Source organism: Cupressus sempervirens, chromosome 7 (assembly GCF_028749045.1).
Source record: "Cupressus sempervirens isolate cs-2001-9-10 chromosome 7, ASM2874904v1, whole genome shotgun sequence".
NCBI classification, from domain to species: Eukaryota; Viridiplantae; Streptophyta; class Pinopsida; order Cupressales; family Cupressaceae; genus Cupressus; species Cupressus sempervirens.
The window spans coordinates 634729426-634749111 of record NC_143124.1 but is presented as its reverse complement, the minus strand read 5'-3'; the positions used below and the strand labels follow the sequence as shown (position 1 = coordinate 634749111).

Genomic DNA, 19686 nt, shown 5'->3' with positions numbered 1-19686 from the left:
GTTAAATTAATAAATATATTATTAAAAATTTCTCATGGATTAATTAATGAGAGAAAGAAATTGATTTAATAAAGATATTTTAATTAAATTACAAAAAGGTTGCACATGAAAATCAAAATATAATAAAATAATAAAGGAAAAAAGGATTTCGTGTGATTGCTAGATCGAAGCCCTAATTTGGAGAAAGCTCTTTATTAGGCTATCGAAGCATATTTCTCCACACATAGGTTTGGAGGAGCCAATTTTCGAGAAGAGGGTTTCCAAAAGAAAAAGGATTCGCTTGTAAGCTTTGTGCATTCGTTGTTTTAGCATTAGATCTAGGTAGGATCTTTTGGGTTTTACACAGTAGTTCTTTCATCTAAAATATTTGTCTTATTTGTGTTTGATTGAAATTGTTTCAAATTATATTCGGGTTGAAACCCTTGTGTATGAATTTGATCGTTCTTTATTCTCAGAAAGCTCTGTAAGCAATTTGATGATTTGAAACCCTTGTTTTATAAATATAGATTTGTATTTTGATTCTGATAAGATTTGATAAAAGAAATCAAAATTTGATATGGTTAAAATTTGAATGATTGTTCGTATTATTCCTATCAGATCTAGTATGTAATTTAGTTTTATACACACACACACACATAGGCATATCTGTGTGTGTGTGTGTGTGTGTGTGTGTGTGTGTGAGAGAGAGAGAGAGAGAGAGAGAGAGAGAGATAAAATTACCATTGCAAATAAATTTACTATGACAATTATATATATACATTAAAATAGAATTACTTTGAAAATTTTCAATTTAAAATAAATTGGGTTCTACATTTTTTGTACGGGGGCATGCATTTTGTTTGTTTGTACACACACACACACACACACATATAAAATTACCATAATAAATAAATTTATTGTGACAATTATATATATACATTAGAATAGAATTACTTTGAAAATTATCAATTTAAAATAAATTGGGTTCTGTGTTTTTTGTACGGGGGCATGCATTTTGTGTGTTTGTAATAATAATAATTAAAAAAAAAAGTTTGACAAACTTAGTGAAACTTTAGGTTAATTTATTTTGGGTTTTGTGGCAGGGTGTTACATAAGAACTCCTCTTGACTTTGTGTTCTTCCATATCTAATATACTTCATTTCAATTTACATCATAGATTGACCTAAGGATACTTCATTAATGTATCTAGCACATCTCAACCTAACTTTAATTTTTTAGACATCTTTGATGACATTTTATTTTGAAAATCTTCTTTCACAATCAACATTTGCCATAATTTTATCATATGTGTATAACTTCTATGCAAATATTATTTATTACAGAAGACTCTCCATGCATCTTTTATTTTTTTATATTGGTAAAAAGATTGATTATTTTTTGGATTGGTAAGAGGCCGGAGCCAAATTAATTATTATTATGCATTGCGATTAATTATTATTTTTATTTTTATCAAGCTTGAGTAGACTTGAACCCAAGACCTCCCATATAAGAGGCTCACAATTTACCATTGTGGTGTAGGATATTGCTTGAGTAAAAACATTAATTTTATTAAATAAGAAAGACATTCCATAATTTAAGAGTAACAAATTAAAATTGAAATTATTTGGATGAGGTCCATGTATTGAAACCTCCATCCAAAGAGAAACCCTAGCCTTTATCATCCTTGCAACCTCAATTCAAGATATTTTCCATTGCCATTGTAGTTATAGAGATGTTCCATAATTATTTACAACCGAATTATTATGGAGAACAAACAAAGAAGAAGAAAATAATTAACACTTCCACAAGCAAGCCTGATAAATAGAGATAGTAAAAATATTTTCCACAAGATCTATTGTAATAAAAATGAAAATAAAAAGGCCTCATTTTTCCTTTCTAGTTGAACCTCATCTCACCATTTGCATTGTCAAAATAAAGGGAAATCGTTGCTAAGTTTCTCTTATTCATTGGGACATTCTATTACCCCTTTTCCCCATTTACAAACCAAAATTGTTGGTTCCCCCTACCGCCCTAAAGAGTGAAAACTCACAAGTGCAACCAAAATTGTCATGCTTTCCCTCTCAAACACTAGAGTAGAGAGACAAGCAACCCACATAAAAAAATGGAGAAGTGAAGCAAAACCTTGCTTCATCTAAGGACATGCAAGATGAAATCTTAAATCCTTTCTCTTAACATTGCATTTTTTTTGGCTTTTGGTCAATTTTTTTTCCTATTTATTTTCTTCTTCTAGTCTAGCTCTCTGTAATACAACCAATCATTCCTCATCAACAACAATCTACCCATCCTGAGCTTTTATCTAAGTTATGCTCTTGTCAATGGTGTGTTGCGTGACTAGAAGCTTGAGAATATAGCAAGCCTTTTTTTGCCTCTTTGAACTTTTTATGCCTCAAGTTCTCATCAAATCTCCATAGAACTATAGTGCAATTTGTACCTAGCATTTTTCAATTCCAATTTGCTTCTCTCCCAAATTTATTCCAATTCTAGGGATTGAATCATCTAAAATCTCCTCTAAACCTAATAAAGCATCCTCAAGAACCAAATGGAGCATCATGAACTTAATAATGTCCTTACCTTCTCCAAGTTGTAACACCCATGCTAGAATCATTGAGTAGATGTCTGTGTTGGTGTGATGTCTATTTTCTAAGTAGTAGAACATTTCATCGAGCAACCAATCTAAAATATCCACCAATCAATGATAAGTTAACTTGAACATTTTGTCTACCCTAATTCTTCTTCTATGACTATGAAATGGGTGTTGGATACAATTGTTCAATTGTGTGTTGTCTTTGTCTTTGATGTTACGCAAATGTCATATTAGTTATCAAACAGAGTCTACTGAGCTCAATTGGTCAACAAAGAAAATTACAAAGTCTACCAAGCTCAGTTGGTTAGCAAAGCAAATTCCAGAGTCTACTGAGCATTCCTGAAAGTTACTCTGTGGAAACAATTTTTACTGAGCTCTCTTGGGCATTGAAGGATTTTGTGGTAGAAGTCAGTGGTAACAGAGCTCACAAGGTTATTGAAGGAAAGTCAGTGTTTACTGAGTTCACTCGGTCTCCAAAGGATTTTTCAAAGTTTGCAGTATTCATCGAGCTTCAGTTGGTTAACACTAGAAATCATTTCTAGAGTAGCGTCTACCGAGCAGGGTTGGTCAATGAAGGAGTTCATTGTTTTGGAAAATAAAGTTTAATTATTTCATGTAATGATTGTAGCCGACTGATGTAATGATTATTGATAATTGTAACTTGTAAATGAGCCAACTTGACAATTTGTAAGGTATAAATAAAAGGTCAAGTTGTGAATTCTAAAGTGTAATGAACGAGCATGCAAGTGTGTGAAGAGGAAAGTGTGAGGGAATTTTGAAGAAGGATTAGATATCCTCGAGGAACAACAAAGTTGTATTTGGATCAGAGAGGAGCTACTGAAGTAGAACAGAGATTTGTATCAGCAATTTAGTTGCATCTCATTCAGGTCAACTCGTTGTTACTTTCTCACCATGGTAGCAGTGATTTCTAAATCTCTTAACATAGTTGATTTAACAACCATTTTGTAAATCCTCTAACAAGGTGACAATTTTATTGAATTGTTCTAAAGTCCTCTAGCAAGGCCACTCCTAACAAGGTGATTAAATCCTCTAACAAGGTCACACCTAACAGTGTGTTTTGTAACCTTTAACTAGGTTGGCTCCTAATAGGGCTCATTTTAGAAGAGTGAAAATCAGTAGTTAGTTACTTAGTGGTTTTTCTCATATTTGGTTTTCATATTAAATCTGGTGTCTCATGTGTTCATGTTATTTCTTTTATGCATACATGTTAATCACTGTGAATGTTTAAGTTCTGTTAAAGATAACATACACTGCATCTACTGAGTTACAACATTTTTCTCTATGTTTACTGAGTGACAACATTAACTAGTTTTATAAGACATCTAAGGGATTTGTCGATTTGTTTTTGTGGTAATTGATTCAACCCCCCCTTTTAGTTACTCCATCTATATTTCCAACAATGGGTTCTGCTTCTTTTGACATTGAAGGGTGAAAGTTGATTCCATTTTCAAAGCACCCAAAACACAAACCTCTATTGAACCTTTGCAAATGAAGAGACATAGGGCACACTACAAATTTTTAAGGTGGTGAATGATGTCATGTAATAAATGTATTTTACATCAACGTTGTACTTAAGGGAAATGCAAACCTCTTAGCATCCCCATTTGCATGCTTTATTTATGAGTTGAGAAAGGCATCTTGATGAGGGAAAGAGAGAGTGATTGTTAAGTTGGTTTTTTCTTCCCAACTAACATCAGAAAAATTCTCCATGACAATTTTAGAACTGTTGAGATTTAAAGCCCAGTTTGACATTGTGTTTGCTTCTTTATTACCCGATCTTTTAATATGTGTGATCTTATATTCCTCCAAGGATGATAACTCAATCTTGATTCTGTAGATGTAATTGTGAAGGCGCCAGGCCTCCATGTCACCTTTGATAATGACATTAATAATAATTAGTGAATCACCTTCAACGTGTAGCTTTTTCACCCCTAGTTTTTTTGATGCTCTAATAACCAAAAGAACAACTTTAACTTCATACACATTGTTTGTTCCATCTTGAAGACATTTACCACCACAAGAAATGGGGTCCCCCCTAGCATCTCTAATTATGAATCTTGCCTCCAAAAGGTCCAAAATTCCCTTTAGAAGCACCATCAAAGTTACATTTCCACCACCCTTCTTGGGGTCTTTCCCATTGGATGAACTCCTAAGTTGAGAGGGGAGAAGGATGAACCCCAAAAAACCTATTCAAGGGTAAAAGAGTTTGTGATAATCTAGGTGTGACTCAAACTAGAGTTAGCTCACTATGCCTCACGACTCGTCTTCACACCAACTTGGCTACAAACTCCCCTTTTCCATGCATCTTTTATTTCTCGTTTAATTTATTGTTCCTTCTCTTTGAAGGCATTTTTGAGGCACTTATAAAAATCAATAACAAACATAATAACTATGTGTAAAACATTATTCTATACAATCATTGGAAAAATATATATAATAACTATGTGTAAAACATTATTCTATACAATCATTGGAAAAATATATAAAATAATTTAGAATCTAATAATATAATGGAATTGTTATTTTAAGTCTATGGTTTGATTCAATATGAAGAAAAAAAGAGATCAAAATTGGAGTAAAACTGAGATGCAATTAGTATATTAACCAAAAATAAAAATTCTCGTAAAAAATGAGTGAAATGCAAAAATCTCTCTAAATTCATATATTTTATTTGGAAAAATTCTAATACTAATATATAAATAATTATAAATAAATCATATATGAAAATAGATAAAACAGCAAAGGCAACGATCAAATTTCAGATCCGGTTGCATGTACAAAACAACTTAGCTCCTCAATGTTCATAGTTCCTTTGCCATAACAATGCCAAGGAAACGAGTGAAATCTTCTCACGCTTCTGATCAGCCAGTACACTCGGCTCCCAAATCTCCCATTCGCAAACATAACTCTTCAACCTGTCTTAAACCTCTCGTGGTTGCTATCATCTTTATTTTTGTACTCTTTACCGTGCTGACTTATCATCACCAAGGGCTTCGTCAGAGAATCTCTACTGTCGGCGAGTCAAACTCAGAGCTTTCTGTTTTTGAGCGGGGGATCGTAGGGCCCCATATCTCCTATGAGCAAGTGGTGGCTGTAAGTTCTATCAACGAGTGACTCATTAGTTAGGCTTAATCACAAATAAAAGTTTGTTAATTGATTATGAAGGAATGATTTCTGATTGCATTGGATATTGATGTTGGGTGCTGACGGTTAGGTTTAAAATAAGCTTAAATTGGCCTTTTTTGGCTGAAAATTGCAGGAAGCAGAGAGGTCCTGGATCAATAGGACTCACAGGCACTTCAATTCTATGGTTCTTGCATACGTGACCCCTTGGTTAGTCATTTTTCTTTCTTTATAGCTTAGCATTAGACTAGTAGACTTTTGAACCTGCGATTCATAAGTCCATAACATTAAATAGTAAGCCGAATTGTTTGCTTTTATTTTTATTGAAATGGTTTTAATTATGTTCATGCAAGTCAGCTGTTTATTACTTTATAATTATGTGTACAACACCCAGTTCTCTATGAGCCCACGAATATTCCATCTGTCTTCAGCTTGGAAAGAGGCTGAATTCAGGGTACCGTCTGGTTGTTCTTCTATTGTTTTGGATTACAAATTCCCCTAGATCTTTCCTTGTAGGATCTTCAAAGATACTTTCACATAGCATCTTGAAATGGTTCCATATCCTGACCTTAAGATTATAAAAAGCTGGGAAATCCAGGATGAAATCATTTTGTTTCATCTGCTCCTATGGTATTTAATATATATTTTTCTTTTCTTTTTATTTCTCCTCATGTGTTAACCATTTGTATATCTTATGCCTGATTTTGCGTCAGTTAGTCCTTGCTTGGGGCTGTAAATATATTCTCATCCTGGTTGGGCTGTAAATTACAAATATATGCGCATTCTAGTTGGACTGTAACTATTTTCATTTTTCACGACTATTCTAATTTTTTCTTTAACATGATATTTGATTTGTTTGTTAGCATTTGTGCGTTCTCTGAACATCCCTGACCTCATCCATTTGTTTTTTTGTTTAAAATCTAATCCCAATGCCCCTTCAGAAAGCTATTCTTGTATTATTGCCTTTGGCCGATAGGTCTCCAGGCTTCTGTAGTAGTTTAGTAACAAGGCCATAGCAGCTGTTTCTAAAATGAAAGTGCCCAAGGTCCACTAGTAGTATCTCGTAGTGGAATGAAGGCTTGAATTTAATTTTTTTGTAATTAAATGCTCGGAATCTTTTCTATCAACCTCCATTTCAAAGAACTAATATGTTGCTGGCCCACACCTCACATCAGTAAAGCACCACTGGAGTAACATGTAACCCAAATAAGAGCCTACATCTCTTATTCAGTGTATGCAATTCTCTTCATCTTGGTATTTTATTAGCTCTACATATTTCCTAGCTGAGCTACTTGTGAAAATTCTAGACTGAGGCATTGGTATTCTATTTGTTTTACCACTTCTAGAAGGTTCTTTCAATTTGGAGATTAACCTTTCCTGTTTTAAGGGAGAAGATCAGTATCTTGGTTTTGTTGAGGTTTTACTTACATTCCTATTTTTTGTACAAAATAGTCAGAATAGTATGAAGAGGGGAATTAGAACCCCCAAAGAGCATTGGTTGAGGAACATCGGAGATCATCAAGTATCATTTTTCAGACTAGAAATGGTTAACTCATTGGTGCCATCATTAATCATTGTGAAGGATTGGTACAAAATCTGAAAATCCTCATTGAGGAGTGTTGAGGCTTGGGAGTCTCCATCAGGGTACCCTAAGGTTCACACTTAATACTAGTGAAAAAGCTCATAATATGCATTTGGCCTTTATGGTTGGGTAGCTGGCTCAATGGTAGATTTATATTGATGAGAAAAAGTCGAACTGCACTGTTAGGAAGAAATAGGACCACAATGTGGAGGAGGAACATGTTGAGGCAGAAGTTGAGAGAGATGCCATCTCATAGATCTATTTGTGTCTATACAAGAAGCTGTATCCAAAGGCCATCTAGAGTTGTTAGTCTCTTAAATGTGTTAGATGGAGGTTGTTGGTGTTTCAAAACTACCAAGCAACAAAATACTTGATACCAGGATAATGAAGAGCAACTTAGTCTAAGGGTTAGCTATTTCCTATGTTCAACTAAGAAATTTTCAGATTTGGACCCAATTTCAACAAAATCACAAGGATTTTCTACTCTTCAAGGTTTGCAAAACCAAGGCGAGTGCACTTGAGGGATAAAAGGGCTCACAACTTGATATTATCTTCACACTTTATTCACTCACTGATATTCTTTTACAAAACTTATCCCCTATAGCAGATATTTGGTCACAATTCTTCTCAGATTTATAGATAATTCTGAGTTACAACAGCTTACTACAACATAGAGATTAAATGCAAACAAGTGCTGACCAGCAATTAGATTCTTCATACATTAAAGTAAAATTGATTTGATTTTTGAAACTTTGCTTGATGCAAATCTATGATCTCTTCATATGCAAACTGAATAAATGATCAGTGCCTTATCCATTAGCATTCTGAATCTACCTAGCCATTTTGACCTAATCAATTGCATTACAATCAATATTATCAGCAATTTTCCCTAAACCTCATTCTTATGCATATCCTTTTTACTGACTGGAGATCCTATCATCTCACTGAAGCGTTTAGTTAATTCTTTGAATTAAAAACAATAACAAACTGATATACAACCTATCCTAGTTGCATTAAATTGAATAAACCTTGCTCATACAATCTCAAGATAACTAGCTAATAATAATGGAGACAAGATTAAGAGAAAATAGATATAGGTGTAACTCTCCTTTGTATTAATTTTCATTGAAAATCATTCAACACTGATGTAAAACTCAAAACTATTCTGCACAAGACAATGTGATTTTTCAATGTTAATGTACTCTCAGATTTGCAGGGAAATATACATCACCAAATTAACATCAAGAAAAACTAGACCAAATGCAAGACTAGCAGAATACTAAAAATTACATAAGAGTTTGGACCCTTTCTGTAGCCTTGGGATCTCATTTATATAGCATGAGATGCAACAAGCTTCAAGCTAAGAGAAAAATGACAGCTGTCCTTAAGATAGAAAGATATTACATACAAAGTCACTGTCATAATAAGACAAAAATTTGTGCAACAGAATATTTACATCATGTATCTTCTTTTTGTGGGGCCAATTCTATTGCATCTTTTTGTTGTTGAGGAGTTTCACTTGATGATTGGCCTAGATGTAATTGTTGTTCCTCGGACTGTGTGAACATTTGATTTACCTATGGTGGACCGTGTTCGGATATTTAAAAATTGATTCTAATTCGTGGTTCTCCCTCTAGGTCATCATGCACTATCAAGCCAACAGTTACACTTGATTCCTTTGCTGCCAAATCATCAGTTTGACTAACTGCCTTTGTCATTGCAACAAGCTGATCTTCTTTTGTCTCGTTTGGTGCATCTACTATTTGCAATTCATTTGGATCAATACTACTTTCATCGGTTTCCTCAGCTATCAATTGATTTGATTGGGCAAGATCTGCCATCCATTTGTTAAACAATGAGTCATTTGCCCAGTTAAAATTCAGAATTTCTTGTTATTTCCTCAAGATTTCTTCTCCCAACTTTTCAGTTTCAACAAAATCCCTTTTAAAAGAATTAAAAAATATCTGAAGCTGAACAACTTTTTCAGTTGTTTTAGCAAACCATATGTGGCCCTTTTCACTGATGACTTTATTCAATCTGAAACACATCAATTCATCTAGCTCTTTAGCCCACTCCTCTTTATCTTTCAACTTATCCACGGCCTTGAGTGCATGAGGGAAAAGTTCACAACTTTTCTTTAAGATACTTTGAAAAGTAATTAATGATTCTCCTCTGCAATGCAATCCTCTTGTTTTCACAATCAGAGAGGTTGTTAGTCATGTCAAAGGTCTTCTCTATTTGCTCACAAGAAAGACCAATGACTAAACAACATAAAATCGTGACATCACTGTCTCGGCTGTTCCACTTTCTGACAATTGGCTTCAAAATGTTTTCATTATCTTTTAACTCATTCCAAACATCCATTACTTTTGACAATTGTCCATAGAATATAGGCCATTCAACCCTATCTACCAGATACATGATGGAATCTCTTAATTTATTTTCATATTGGACATCCAATTCAACATGCATTGCCCACAATGTATTCTTTTCTTCCTCAAACTCTTCAGTTGTATATGATTGAGGTTTGTGTGGGGTGGCTGTTATCTCTATAAGGGGGGTTTGACTTGAAAGGTTCAATTAGAGGACGAAAAGGCTAAGTGATCTTGGGTTTGCTAGATTGTCCTTTATACCCCGCCATATTATTTTCAAGCTCAATCCTCTTCTGGACTTCCTTGTTGCAAGCATCTAGAACCTGTTCATACTTTTCTTGTAATTCCAATTTTTGTCTTTTCTCCTTCCTAGCAGTGGCTAATGTGAGGTTAGTTGTTTCAACATTGAATTCTGCTGCCTCTTCATTTGGAGTATCTTCTACCCTCTTTACAATCAAATTTCCAATCAATCCAGTATCATCAGGTTGAGAAAAACTGGTTCCTAATCCTCTTCTTAAAGACCAGATTACTAAAACAACATGATCTTCATTGAACTTAGCACCTCTAAGTCCTTTTCTCACCTTTTCCTCAACACTTAGCTTCTTGGTGATAGTATTGAAAGCCATGGCATCCACAATATCCCAATTGGGCAAAAGCAAAACTCCAGATGATCTTATCATTCTTCTTCCCTCTTCAGGAGTCAAACTTTTGATTTCTTGCATCATTTCATCCTTTATTTGATCTTGTATAGCCGCCCCCTCCATTTTTGAATGCTCAACCTTTCTCTTATCGCATCTTTCTTCAAATTTTTCAATATTAGTTTTCCAAGCAAATTGGTAGAAAGCTTTTGATTTGACAAAACTGTCATCTAAAAAAAGTTCATGACTAGCTTGTTCTACCACAGAGTCTAATTCTTTCCCTCTATAATCAACAACAGTTAACTCAAGGCTAGGCATGGGAGGTTTCTAAAAATTTCCTTCCTCCGGCTCCGCAGCAATAATAAACACTCCCCCTTGAGATCCAAATTGCTCAGTTTGCTCCTTAGTGAGTGGTTCCTCTCCTATATGTAAGGGAGATTGAGAAGGCGTTTAGTCTTCTATTTGTGACATCTGCTTGTCCTCTATTTTCTGCCTCTTAGGCCTTGGCTCTTCAGACCTTTCTCCGAAAACAACACTAGTTGATTCAACTATTTGCTTTCTTTTATCAACTGCTTGCTTTTTGTTCTTGATGATGTTATAACCAGACCTCCTTTGGATGACCAATTGTCCTGGTCTCACTGCAGGAGTAAAAGACAACTTCTTAATTACCTCCCTTGCTCTGTCAAGATAAGTATTGATAAGAAGAGTCTTCTTTTCATTCATTGTATCCATGATCTCTAAGAAGGTGATCATCAACTTGTTCAATCTGTTTGCTGATGTCTTTGCATCTTTCAAAGGGCTATAATCTTTTTCAAAACAATTAATGAATTATAATACCCTAGAGTAGACTCTCCACTTTTCTTTCTTGATTTCTTGTTCTTGGAAGGAGAATTCACTTCTTATTACATTTTCAGGGAATAGAATTGATGCTTACGAGCACTAGTCCTGGCCCTCTATCTGAATATATCAAAAAATCCTTCACTATCATTAAATCGAGCATGGGAGACAACCATTTTGTATGGGTCTAAAATTTTATACAAAAACAACCAACCACCTTTTGTGATTATAAACTGTTGAGCTATTGTGCAAGATGGGAAAATAGAGTCTCTTGACCTACCAGTCAGTTCTGCTTCTTCTAAACCACCTAGTTGCCATAACATCTCAGCTATTCCTACCTTAAGAGTACTTGGTAGGGAAGCGCATGTGGAGTTCCTTGGAATCCATATACCTTGAAAACTATTGACACTGGATATGGTGTAATGTTTGCCCAATTATGGGAAACTTTCAAATTACTAGGGTTATCCATAGGCCTAATGAAATCTAACAATGCTTTGGGTATCCTGGGATTATCTTTTAATAACAAGCTCCTCAGTCTCAAACCCTACAAAACTGGCCTCCTCTGCATCCCAAGTCAAATCTGCACTTCACAATTGGACTGACAGAGATTCTCCATTATGTTCTCTTGTTAACACCATTTCTTTATCAAAGAATGTAACCCCCTTATACAAAAACATGTGCATTAACAAAGGATAAAAACCAAAGCTTTTCTCAATTTTGCCCTTTGCAATTCCAATCAAACCTACATGAATTTCTTCTGCTAGAAAGGATGCAAAATAAAAAATAATATCCACTCCAAAGGAAGAAATCTGCACCATCACATACGTGAACTCTATTGGCACAAATTCTTATTCATCTTCACCGAAAACCTTGCACAAAGCCATATATATATATATATATATATATAGCCCTAGAATTGAAGAACTGTTTCCTAGAAGGCTCTTTGGTTGATGCTGTGATAAAAGTTAAGTTTCCAATTGTGGCTAAGTGTCCTCTTAGTGCTCCTTGCCTAATTTGATCCTTGCAGGACAAGTATTCCTTTTCCAATCCCTAAAAATCAATGACCTCATGATAATCTGTTATAGGATCCATTCCAAAAACATTTTTTTTGTATTTCTTTCGCGGTAACCTTCACTAGGCATTCCCAATCTATTCTCCTTACCATCCTAGCTACATAATCATAATTTCGGGATATAGTAGTGAGGAGGTCTGAATCCATGAAGACTCTGGGAACTACTAACTTGCCTAGGTCAAAATTCTAGATATTTTTGTGGGAGGCAAACAATTTCCTTTTTGAAAACCATTTTTTAAATAATTGTAACCCTGTTTTAGAAGTCATGACATCCCAAATCCAATTTCCCTTGTCAAAGAAGCCATCTGCAACTCGAAGCCTAGGGTTTATGGGAACTAATTTTTTTATTTGGGTGGACTCATTAGTAGATTCACTTAATTGCTCTAAGAAATCATCATGAATATTTCTACTAGCATATTCAACCTTCCCAGAAAAACCCTTCTTTGGAGGCATATTGAAACAAAAATGAGGAGAATACCTGAATTCTTTAATTATATGCAGACAGAGATACTTAGTTGGCCTTTTTGCTTCTTCTTTGAACGCTGCAATGAATCGTTGATGCAAAATTTTTTACGGCTCAACAAAGCAAAATGCTAGGTTCTTCAACAGGTCCAGGCTCCAAGAATTCAAAAAAAACTATTTGCAGGATAAATTTCTCGACCATCTTCATTACATTCCTTGAATTAGCTCGCACGAGAAGCTTTTAATTCCCATAAATGGGTTGCAGAGAAAAAAAGAGTGGCATTCCCCTTTGAGTTTGAAAATGGGCCGTTGATATACAAAAATCTGACGATTAAGAAATGAAACGCACTTTGACTCGGCTTCAACCTTCCAACTTGGCGGTTAATCCAACTGAAATTTGCCATATGTACCCTTTTCTACCTTGATGGCAACTTGCCTACTATTCATTTATGTAACATGACACGTGTCGAGCTCTCGCTATGTCACTTTGGATAAAGGTCGAGCAGTTTCTCTTAGCGACATAACGACAACCTTTAATCTCTTACACATCGGATGATCAAGGATGATACTACAAAACTCCTTTGAAAGTGGGCCACCATGCTACGTGTCAATCTCTTGCTATGTCGCCAAGAGTAAAGACCTTGCAACTCTCGTTGGTGACAAAGTGGCATCCACTGATTAATTTTGCATCTAACGGTAGGAAACACAACAACTATATTATAACTAAGATGGGCCCACCTGACACGTGTCTTTATGTCGCTATGTCACCAAGGGTAAAAACCTTTTAACTTTTTATGGCGACAAAGCGACCTTCGTCGATCTTGAAAAGATCTGACGGTGTGGACCAACATCTCGTCTCTATAAAGTATATCCTTGTGGCAAATGAAAATCTAACATTTGGAAACCCTTTGATGACTTGGAACCTGCGGCATTTTTTGGAAGGGCTGGTCCTGCCATATTCCACTTGTCGAGCTCTCGCTATGTCACTATGGGTAAAGAATAGGCAACTTCTTTGGCGACAAAGTGAGGCTCGTTGATTTACCATCAGATCTACGGTGAAGAACTTGCTTTTGAAACCTTGTGCTTCTTACTGGGTCCTGCAGACAGGTGTCACCTTGTCGCTATGTCGCCAAGGATAAAAACCTTGCAACTTTTGTTGGCGAGCGACAACCTTTGATCTTAAGGAAGATCAAGGGTCATCATGACTTAGCTGATTTTCAAACATAAAACATAACCCACACAATATTGAAACAAAAGCTTGGGTTAAAATTTTAGCGGAAACTTAGGGTAATGTTAGGTAATGCAAACAAATTTAAAAGGTACCCGGGAAAATAAAAAGGGGCGTTCAAATGATTTTTTCCTGCGCATTTCTTTAAAACGCTTACCATGCAAACCTGACTCAAGGGTTTTCTAGGGCAAGATTTAACATTGGAATAACAACATAAAATTAGGGATCTCTCTGGGTCAACAATGATTTAAAAACAAAACCCTAATTTTGAAAAGAAACTGGATTTTCACTAGAATGTTTCAGAAATTTTAAAATGTGAAAAACCAGGCCAACAGAGGTATTTGGAATATATTTATCAGTTTTTTAAAGAGATAATTACTAGTTATAGGAAAACAAAATTTGCAGTCTTCAAGTATTTATATTAAAATTAGCAATTCCAATGCACACATACAATTGACTCGTTCTTGCAATAATATTTTTAGACAAAGATTTCTTTCCAGCTTGCTCAGGTTAAAACTTAAGATAATTGAAATAGGACAATCTTCTTTTTTTAGCATCTAACTTCAAACCAGAAAGAATGCCTGAACACTTACATTTTTCTGGCTTCTACCAAATGGTTGCTATGCTCATTTATGTCGGCTCTTTTCATTGATGAGTCAATTTAGGCAATAAATTTTCAAAGGGCACAACAGTAAATACATCAGCAGAGCATTTTCTCTGATTCAATCTACCAAAATCATTCTTCCCGCACTATATTCTTCTATGAATCGTCCTGCTAGACAGAGGAGTCACTATGATTTATATGTTTAATTGATCTATATCTGTTTTTTGCCCTGTCGAAGACAAAGGCAAAGATCAATCCTCCTGTTAACTGCAATTTCTTGCATACACCTGTATAAGGACTCCTCAGTGCTGTAGAATGTCCCCTGCATGAAATTATGATTTGAGCAGATCCAATTTAGCTGATACAGTTTTCTAAGTTAATTATAATGGTTGAATCTCAGGGAAATTCTCGTAAGGTTTGCATCTCACCAATTGGCACTCCCAAGTTTTTCTCTGAGCAGGCAAGCATCATTTAATGCTGGAAATTGGTGAATTTTTTTGATGCCTATCAGCAACCGAAGGTCCAAACAGATACCTAAATACTAATTTTCTGGCCGGTTAAGGATAATTGCTCTAGCAAGGTTGGTCCAGAATTATTATTAAAAAGAAAAGAAAGAACTTATTTGTTTCTAAATAAAACTCTTAATATTATGTCAGACCAAGAAAAAGACTTTATAAAATATTAATAATTTCATTTATTAAATTTTATCCAGTAGACCTAGGTGACTTTCACAGAAAATTGGGTTATGACACAATTTGCAGGATCAAGGATCCCAAGGGACCTCATATTAGGATTTGTGCTGAAGGATGATGGCCTCCTGAAGGTAAAGGGTTAAACATTGTGGGTTTGGATACTTTAGGAAGTAGAGAGATGGTTGCTTGAGACCCTACAGAGGCTGTAGTATCTCCCTCCGATCTCATAGTAAATGGGGGTACTTGAAGATGAAATGCTCCTTGGTCTCTGGCTCATAGAGGGAGTGAAGACAATTTTTTCTAGGTTAGAAATATGGCGGTGTGCCTCAGTCCATTGTTGCTGCAGACATCCTCAGGCGGTCAAGAGGAAACTTTCAACCATGTTTCCAGTGGCATTAGTGATAGTGAGGAAGACATAAAATAACATCCTCTGCATGGAAGACATGCTTAGCTTCAGGTTGGGTGGCAGAGGAGGGGGGATCGAGGTTGGTTGATGTATTGCTTGTAGATGCTCCTTCTAGTAGATTAGTTGACGTTCTCCTTCAAAAGGATGAGTTGAGGAGGAGCATCCAAGGAATACATGAAAGAAGGTGTTCTATAGATACAGATTCTAGTTGAAAGGAGTGAGCTAGTCACAAAGTGCCAACAATAATAGTGCTGAACTTTAATTTTCCAATTCTTGTATCAGTCATACTAAAGCAGTTAAGTACTTTGTGATCAAGGAGTGACAGTCATTGGAACACCTATTAGTAGGAATAGTAAGTAGTAGCTGTGCTTATATGTTAGCAGAAGAATAAGATATTGGGAAACTGTGAACATTTATAAATAAGATGGTTTCTTTGAGGAATAAGGGATGTTTCCATTTGACGATCACCTTCAAGAAGGATGATGAACATTACGTCAAATATACATCTTCGTTATTCAAGCACCCCATTTTGTATTCAATAGCCATTTAAGAGGGCAGTCAGCATAACTTGCACAATCAAACAAAGTAATAAGTTATAAAACATAGCAACTAGGCTGCCAAACTGCAACCATTTGCTTAAACTGCTTGCTAACAACAATTGAAGCTGCTAGGGTTCATTGATTTACTCCTGATCCTCCTCCTTACAGCCATCACTGCCAGTATTGCCAATGAAATGTGACAGGGCTGGGGTTCATTGACTTACTCTTGATCCTTCCCCTGACATCCATCACTGCCAGCATTGTCAACAGACTGTGGTAGGGCCACTAAGTCCCCCCTATAGGCCAAATTGGGCCATTTTTCCATTGCATAGCTTTGAGTTAGGGTATTGTTTTTTCACAGATTTTTCCATCTGCCCATGTTACCAACCCGAAGGAATATTTTGCATTTATTTCTCATGATTGTTATAACTTGTGAATATGAAGTCAAATTGACAATCTTTTATGAAATTGCTAAACAATCACCAGGAATTAATTTGTAACCTCTGTTTTGAGATAATCAAACCATTTGTTCTGAAAATTGTAGAAATCACTACATTATAAATGGTTGATTTGAGCTTGTCACTTGTACAAATTTCGAAAATTATTCATTATTTTGCTGGGGAGTTGCAAATATAGATTTAATACACATTTTGTTTGCGGCAGGGGGAAAGGACAATTTGTATACTGTTTTATCTTTGTTTTCTTGGTATTCTTTTGCTTATCATGGTTGATCTAGGAATATTGAGCTCCTCATCCCACAGAATAATAATACACGAATGCTAAAAATGGATCAACCGTAGAAGCAAAAGTCTGCAAAAAATCACAATCATACCTGATTAATTGGAAATCATCAATGATGCCAATTGTTTTCCCAAACAGATCATGATTTGTTGGTCAATGATTACCAATAATGTTTTTGTGATTTTTTGGGTCATTAATCAGTTAAAAATTTGCAATTATTCAGCAAAAATAATCCTATACAGTAGTTTTCACAGAGAAGATGCAGACTCTAAAGGACATTCAATATGATGGTCAAGAAAGGGATAAAATTAAAGGTAGGGTTCCATGCATATTCATAAAACCCTAGTCCATGATGGTATTTTTCAGTGTCTTCATTCAAGATTTGTGAGAGAAAAAGTCACATTGAATACGTGATACCTTTCAATGTTTATTGCATTTGCTTAGTCATTTTTTTTAAAGATATAGACAATACCCTTAGATTGATAGTGGGGATCTATTCACTGGTTCTTGAGAGGGACAGAAATCATGGTTCTATTCATAAAGAGTATCCACTGTCTTAAAAGTTAAATAGATTGCTCCAGGTAAGGGTTTCAGCCCCCTTTCAAAATTTTCATACTCCATTTCAAGAGATATTTATGTTTTAAAGGTCTGTGTTATCAATTATCAAATGATTGTTTTGAAGATCAAAGGACTGCCCCATAGGTGAATAAAGAGTGGCTGACTGCTCTAAAAGAGTGATTGACTGTTCTTGAAGAGTTTTTCGTACTGTTTGAAGGTAATGTTCACTGTCTAGAGATAAGATCTGTTCACTGCTAGAAGAAAAAAGAGATCTGAACATATGTTAGGCAATGAATAGACATAGTCATAAAGAGTACCTTTAGTAATATGCATGAGGATATATGTTATCATGACAAAGAGAAGTAATATGCAGGATAAACCTATTGATAATAGAACAGCGGTTCTTGTCAAAAGGTTAAGGCAAATCCGCAATCTAAAGTGTATAACTGATTAAGGTCAATGAAAGTTTCAAGAACAATGATGGGGAAACCATATAATGGGTCAATTTGTAGTCGAGAAGAAATATGCAATCAAATGCAGAATAATGCAATGATACACAATAACTCCAGTACAACACAAGTTTGTGAGACCAATAATATTTTGGAAAGACAGGCATTGAATCTCTGCATTAGATAGCAGCCATCCTCACAGAAAGACTACCAGCTTAGGAAGATCAGAGAAGAAAGAAAATGTAATACATCAGGATCCAAGATTCACTAGTAGAAGTCTTCATGCTTATATACAGTGAGAAACAAGTGAATGGGAGTTTAGACCTTATAGAAAAGTTTAAGTTCTTCTAATTGGATTGTGATGATTAGAGAGAACCACAAGGTAAGGTAGGTACTTAGTGCAGCTTTAGAGTTACTGCTGCAACGAAATGGTGAATCCATTATAGAGAATTCAATGGCTTTTGTACAATCTCTGCTATTCTCTAACATTACTGGGTTGAACTCTATATTTTTTCTATGGAAATGCCCTACAATTAAAAAAAAGTAGTTTTTGTCAGCTTTTCTTTAATTTTTTTACTTTTTTTTGTAAATCCTATTTTCCCTGATTTTTTGCCAATTTTCTCAAAAAACTCTGCACTTTTGGTTTGCCAATTTATTTCTTAAACAATTAATGCTTTTATGGGATCAACTGCTGCAATATAAAAGGTCTTTAGAAAATGTTGAATGATAAACAACTTGAATTTACTAAGGAATTTGAAAAAAATGCTTATAGAAACAAACTATATGAATCCATGAGGTTCATAGGATTGCATGCATTTGATTATTTTTATGTTAAAGTCATTGAGGTCCAATTCCTGCAATTAGAGGCAGATTTGATTGTCATGTCTCCAAATTTTAATCTAATAATTCAATCAATCAATTAATTAATTAATTGGTCCCGAAATTTAAATAATATTATAAAAGGACTTTTAATTAGTTACTTTAATTAATAAATATGAGGCCCAAGTTAATAATATTTGTATTTGTGGTTCCAATTGATTTATGTATATCTCAGAGCCATCTTTTATTTTATTTGTAGGGGTTGCTGTGTCGGTGTTACTTGTAAACCCTTGGGAAGTTTCTTCGTAGGGGTATTTATGACCGGTTGTAGGTAGTTGTTTAGTATGCGATCTTGGATTATTTCTTTGTATTGCAAATTTCTGTTGGAGTTCAGTATTGTTTGCCATTTCGAAAGTGAAAGATTTTCCCTACTTGGCTTTTTGGTTTTTGTGGGATTCAATCCTCACCCTATTCCATTTTGTATTCTTGGCTTGGATATGGTAAGTTTGAGCATTATTTCTATTGCAAATATCATTGTCATCTGGAATATATATTGATTTTGATATATCGTGTTTGTTCTGTGTTTGCATTGATATCTTGGTGATTGGACAACCCTTGCATTATTAATGAAGTATAATCCCTCCAGCCAACCTTTATTCACTCCTCCGCTCTTGAAACTCATCATTCCATATGTTCTTGCACTCTTGTGTACCATCAATCCCTCCATCCTGTATGACCAATAATCCATACAGTCACCTTCTCTCACCCCATATGACAAACTATCCACACTATCACCATGCGACCGGGTACCAGCTCCATATAGCTTCCCTATCTCTCACTGTATGACCTACTTGATCTTATTGTATAGCCTGTTGGTCATCACCATATGACAAACAACTTCCATCATTTGGCAACTGTGCGGCAACCCCAGGTCAATCCTACGTGTTTCCTTCCCTCTC

At 35.2% G+C, this 19686-nt stretch overlaps 1 protein-coding gene across 1 annotated transcript in view; it reads left to right on the top strand.

The window, feature by feature from the left end:
* The first annotated feature begins 5331 nt into the window (after positions 1-5331).
* LOC149548290 (Glycosyl hydrolase superfamily protein) overlaps positions 5332-19686 on the top strand; it is a 34565-nt gene continuing 20210 nt past the window's right edge. The window contains exons 1-2 of the mRNA XM_089792365.1: positions 5332-5698; positions 5865-5938. Coding sequence (XP_089648491.1) covers positions 5429-5698; positions 5865-5938 — 344 coding nt within the window. The 5' untranslated portion in view covers positions 5332-5428. The remainder of the gene's footprint in view (positions 5699-5864; positions 5939-19686) is intronic.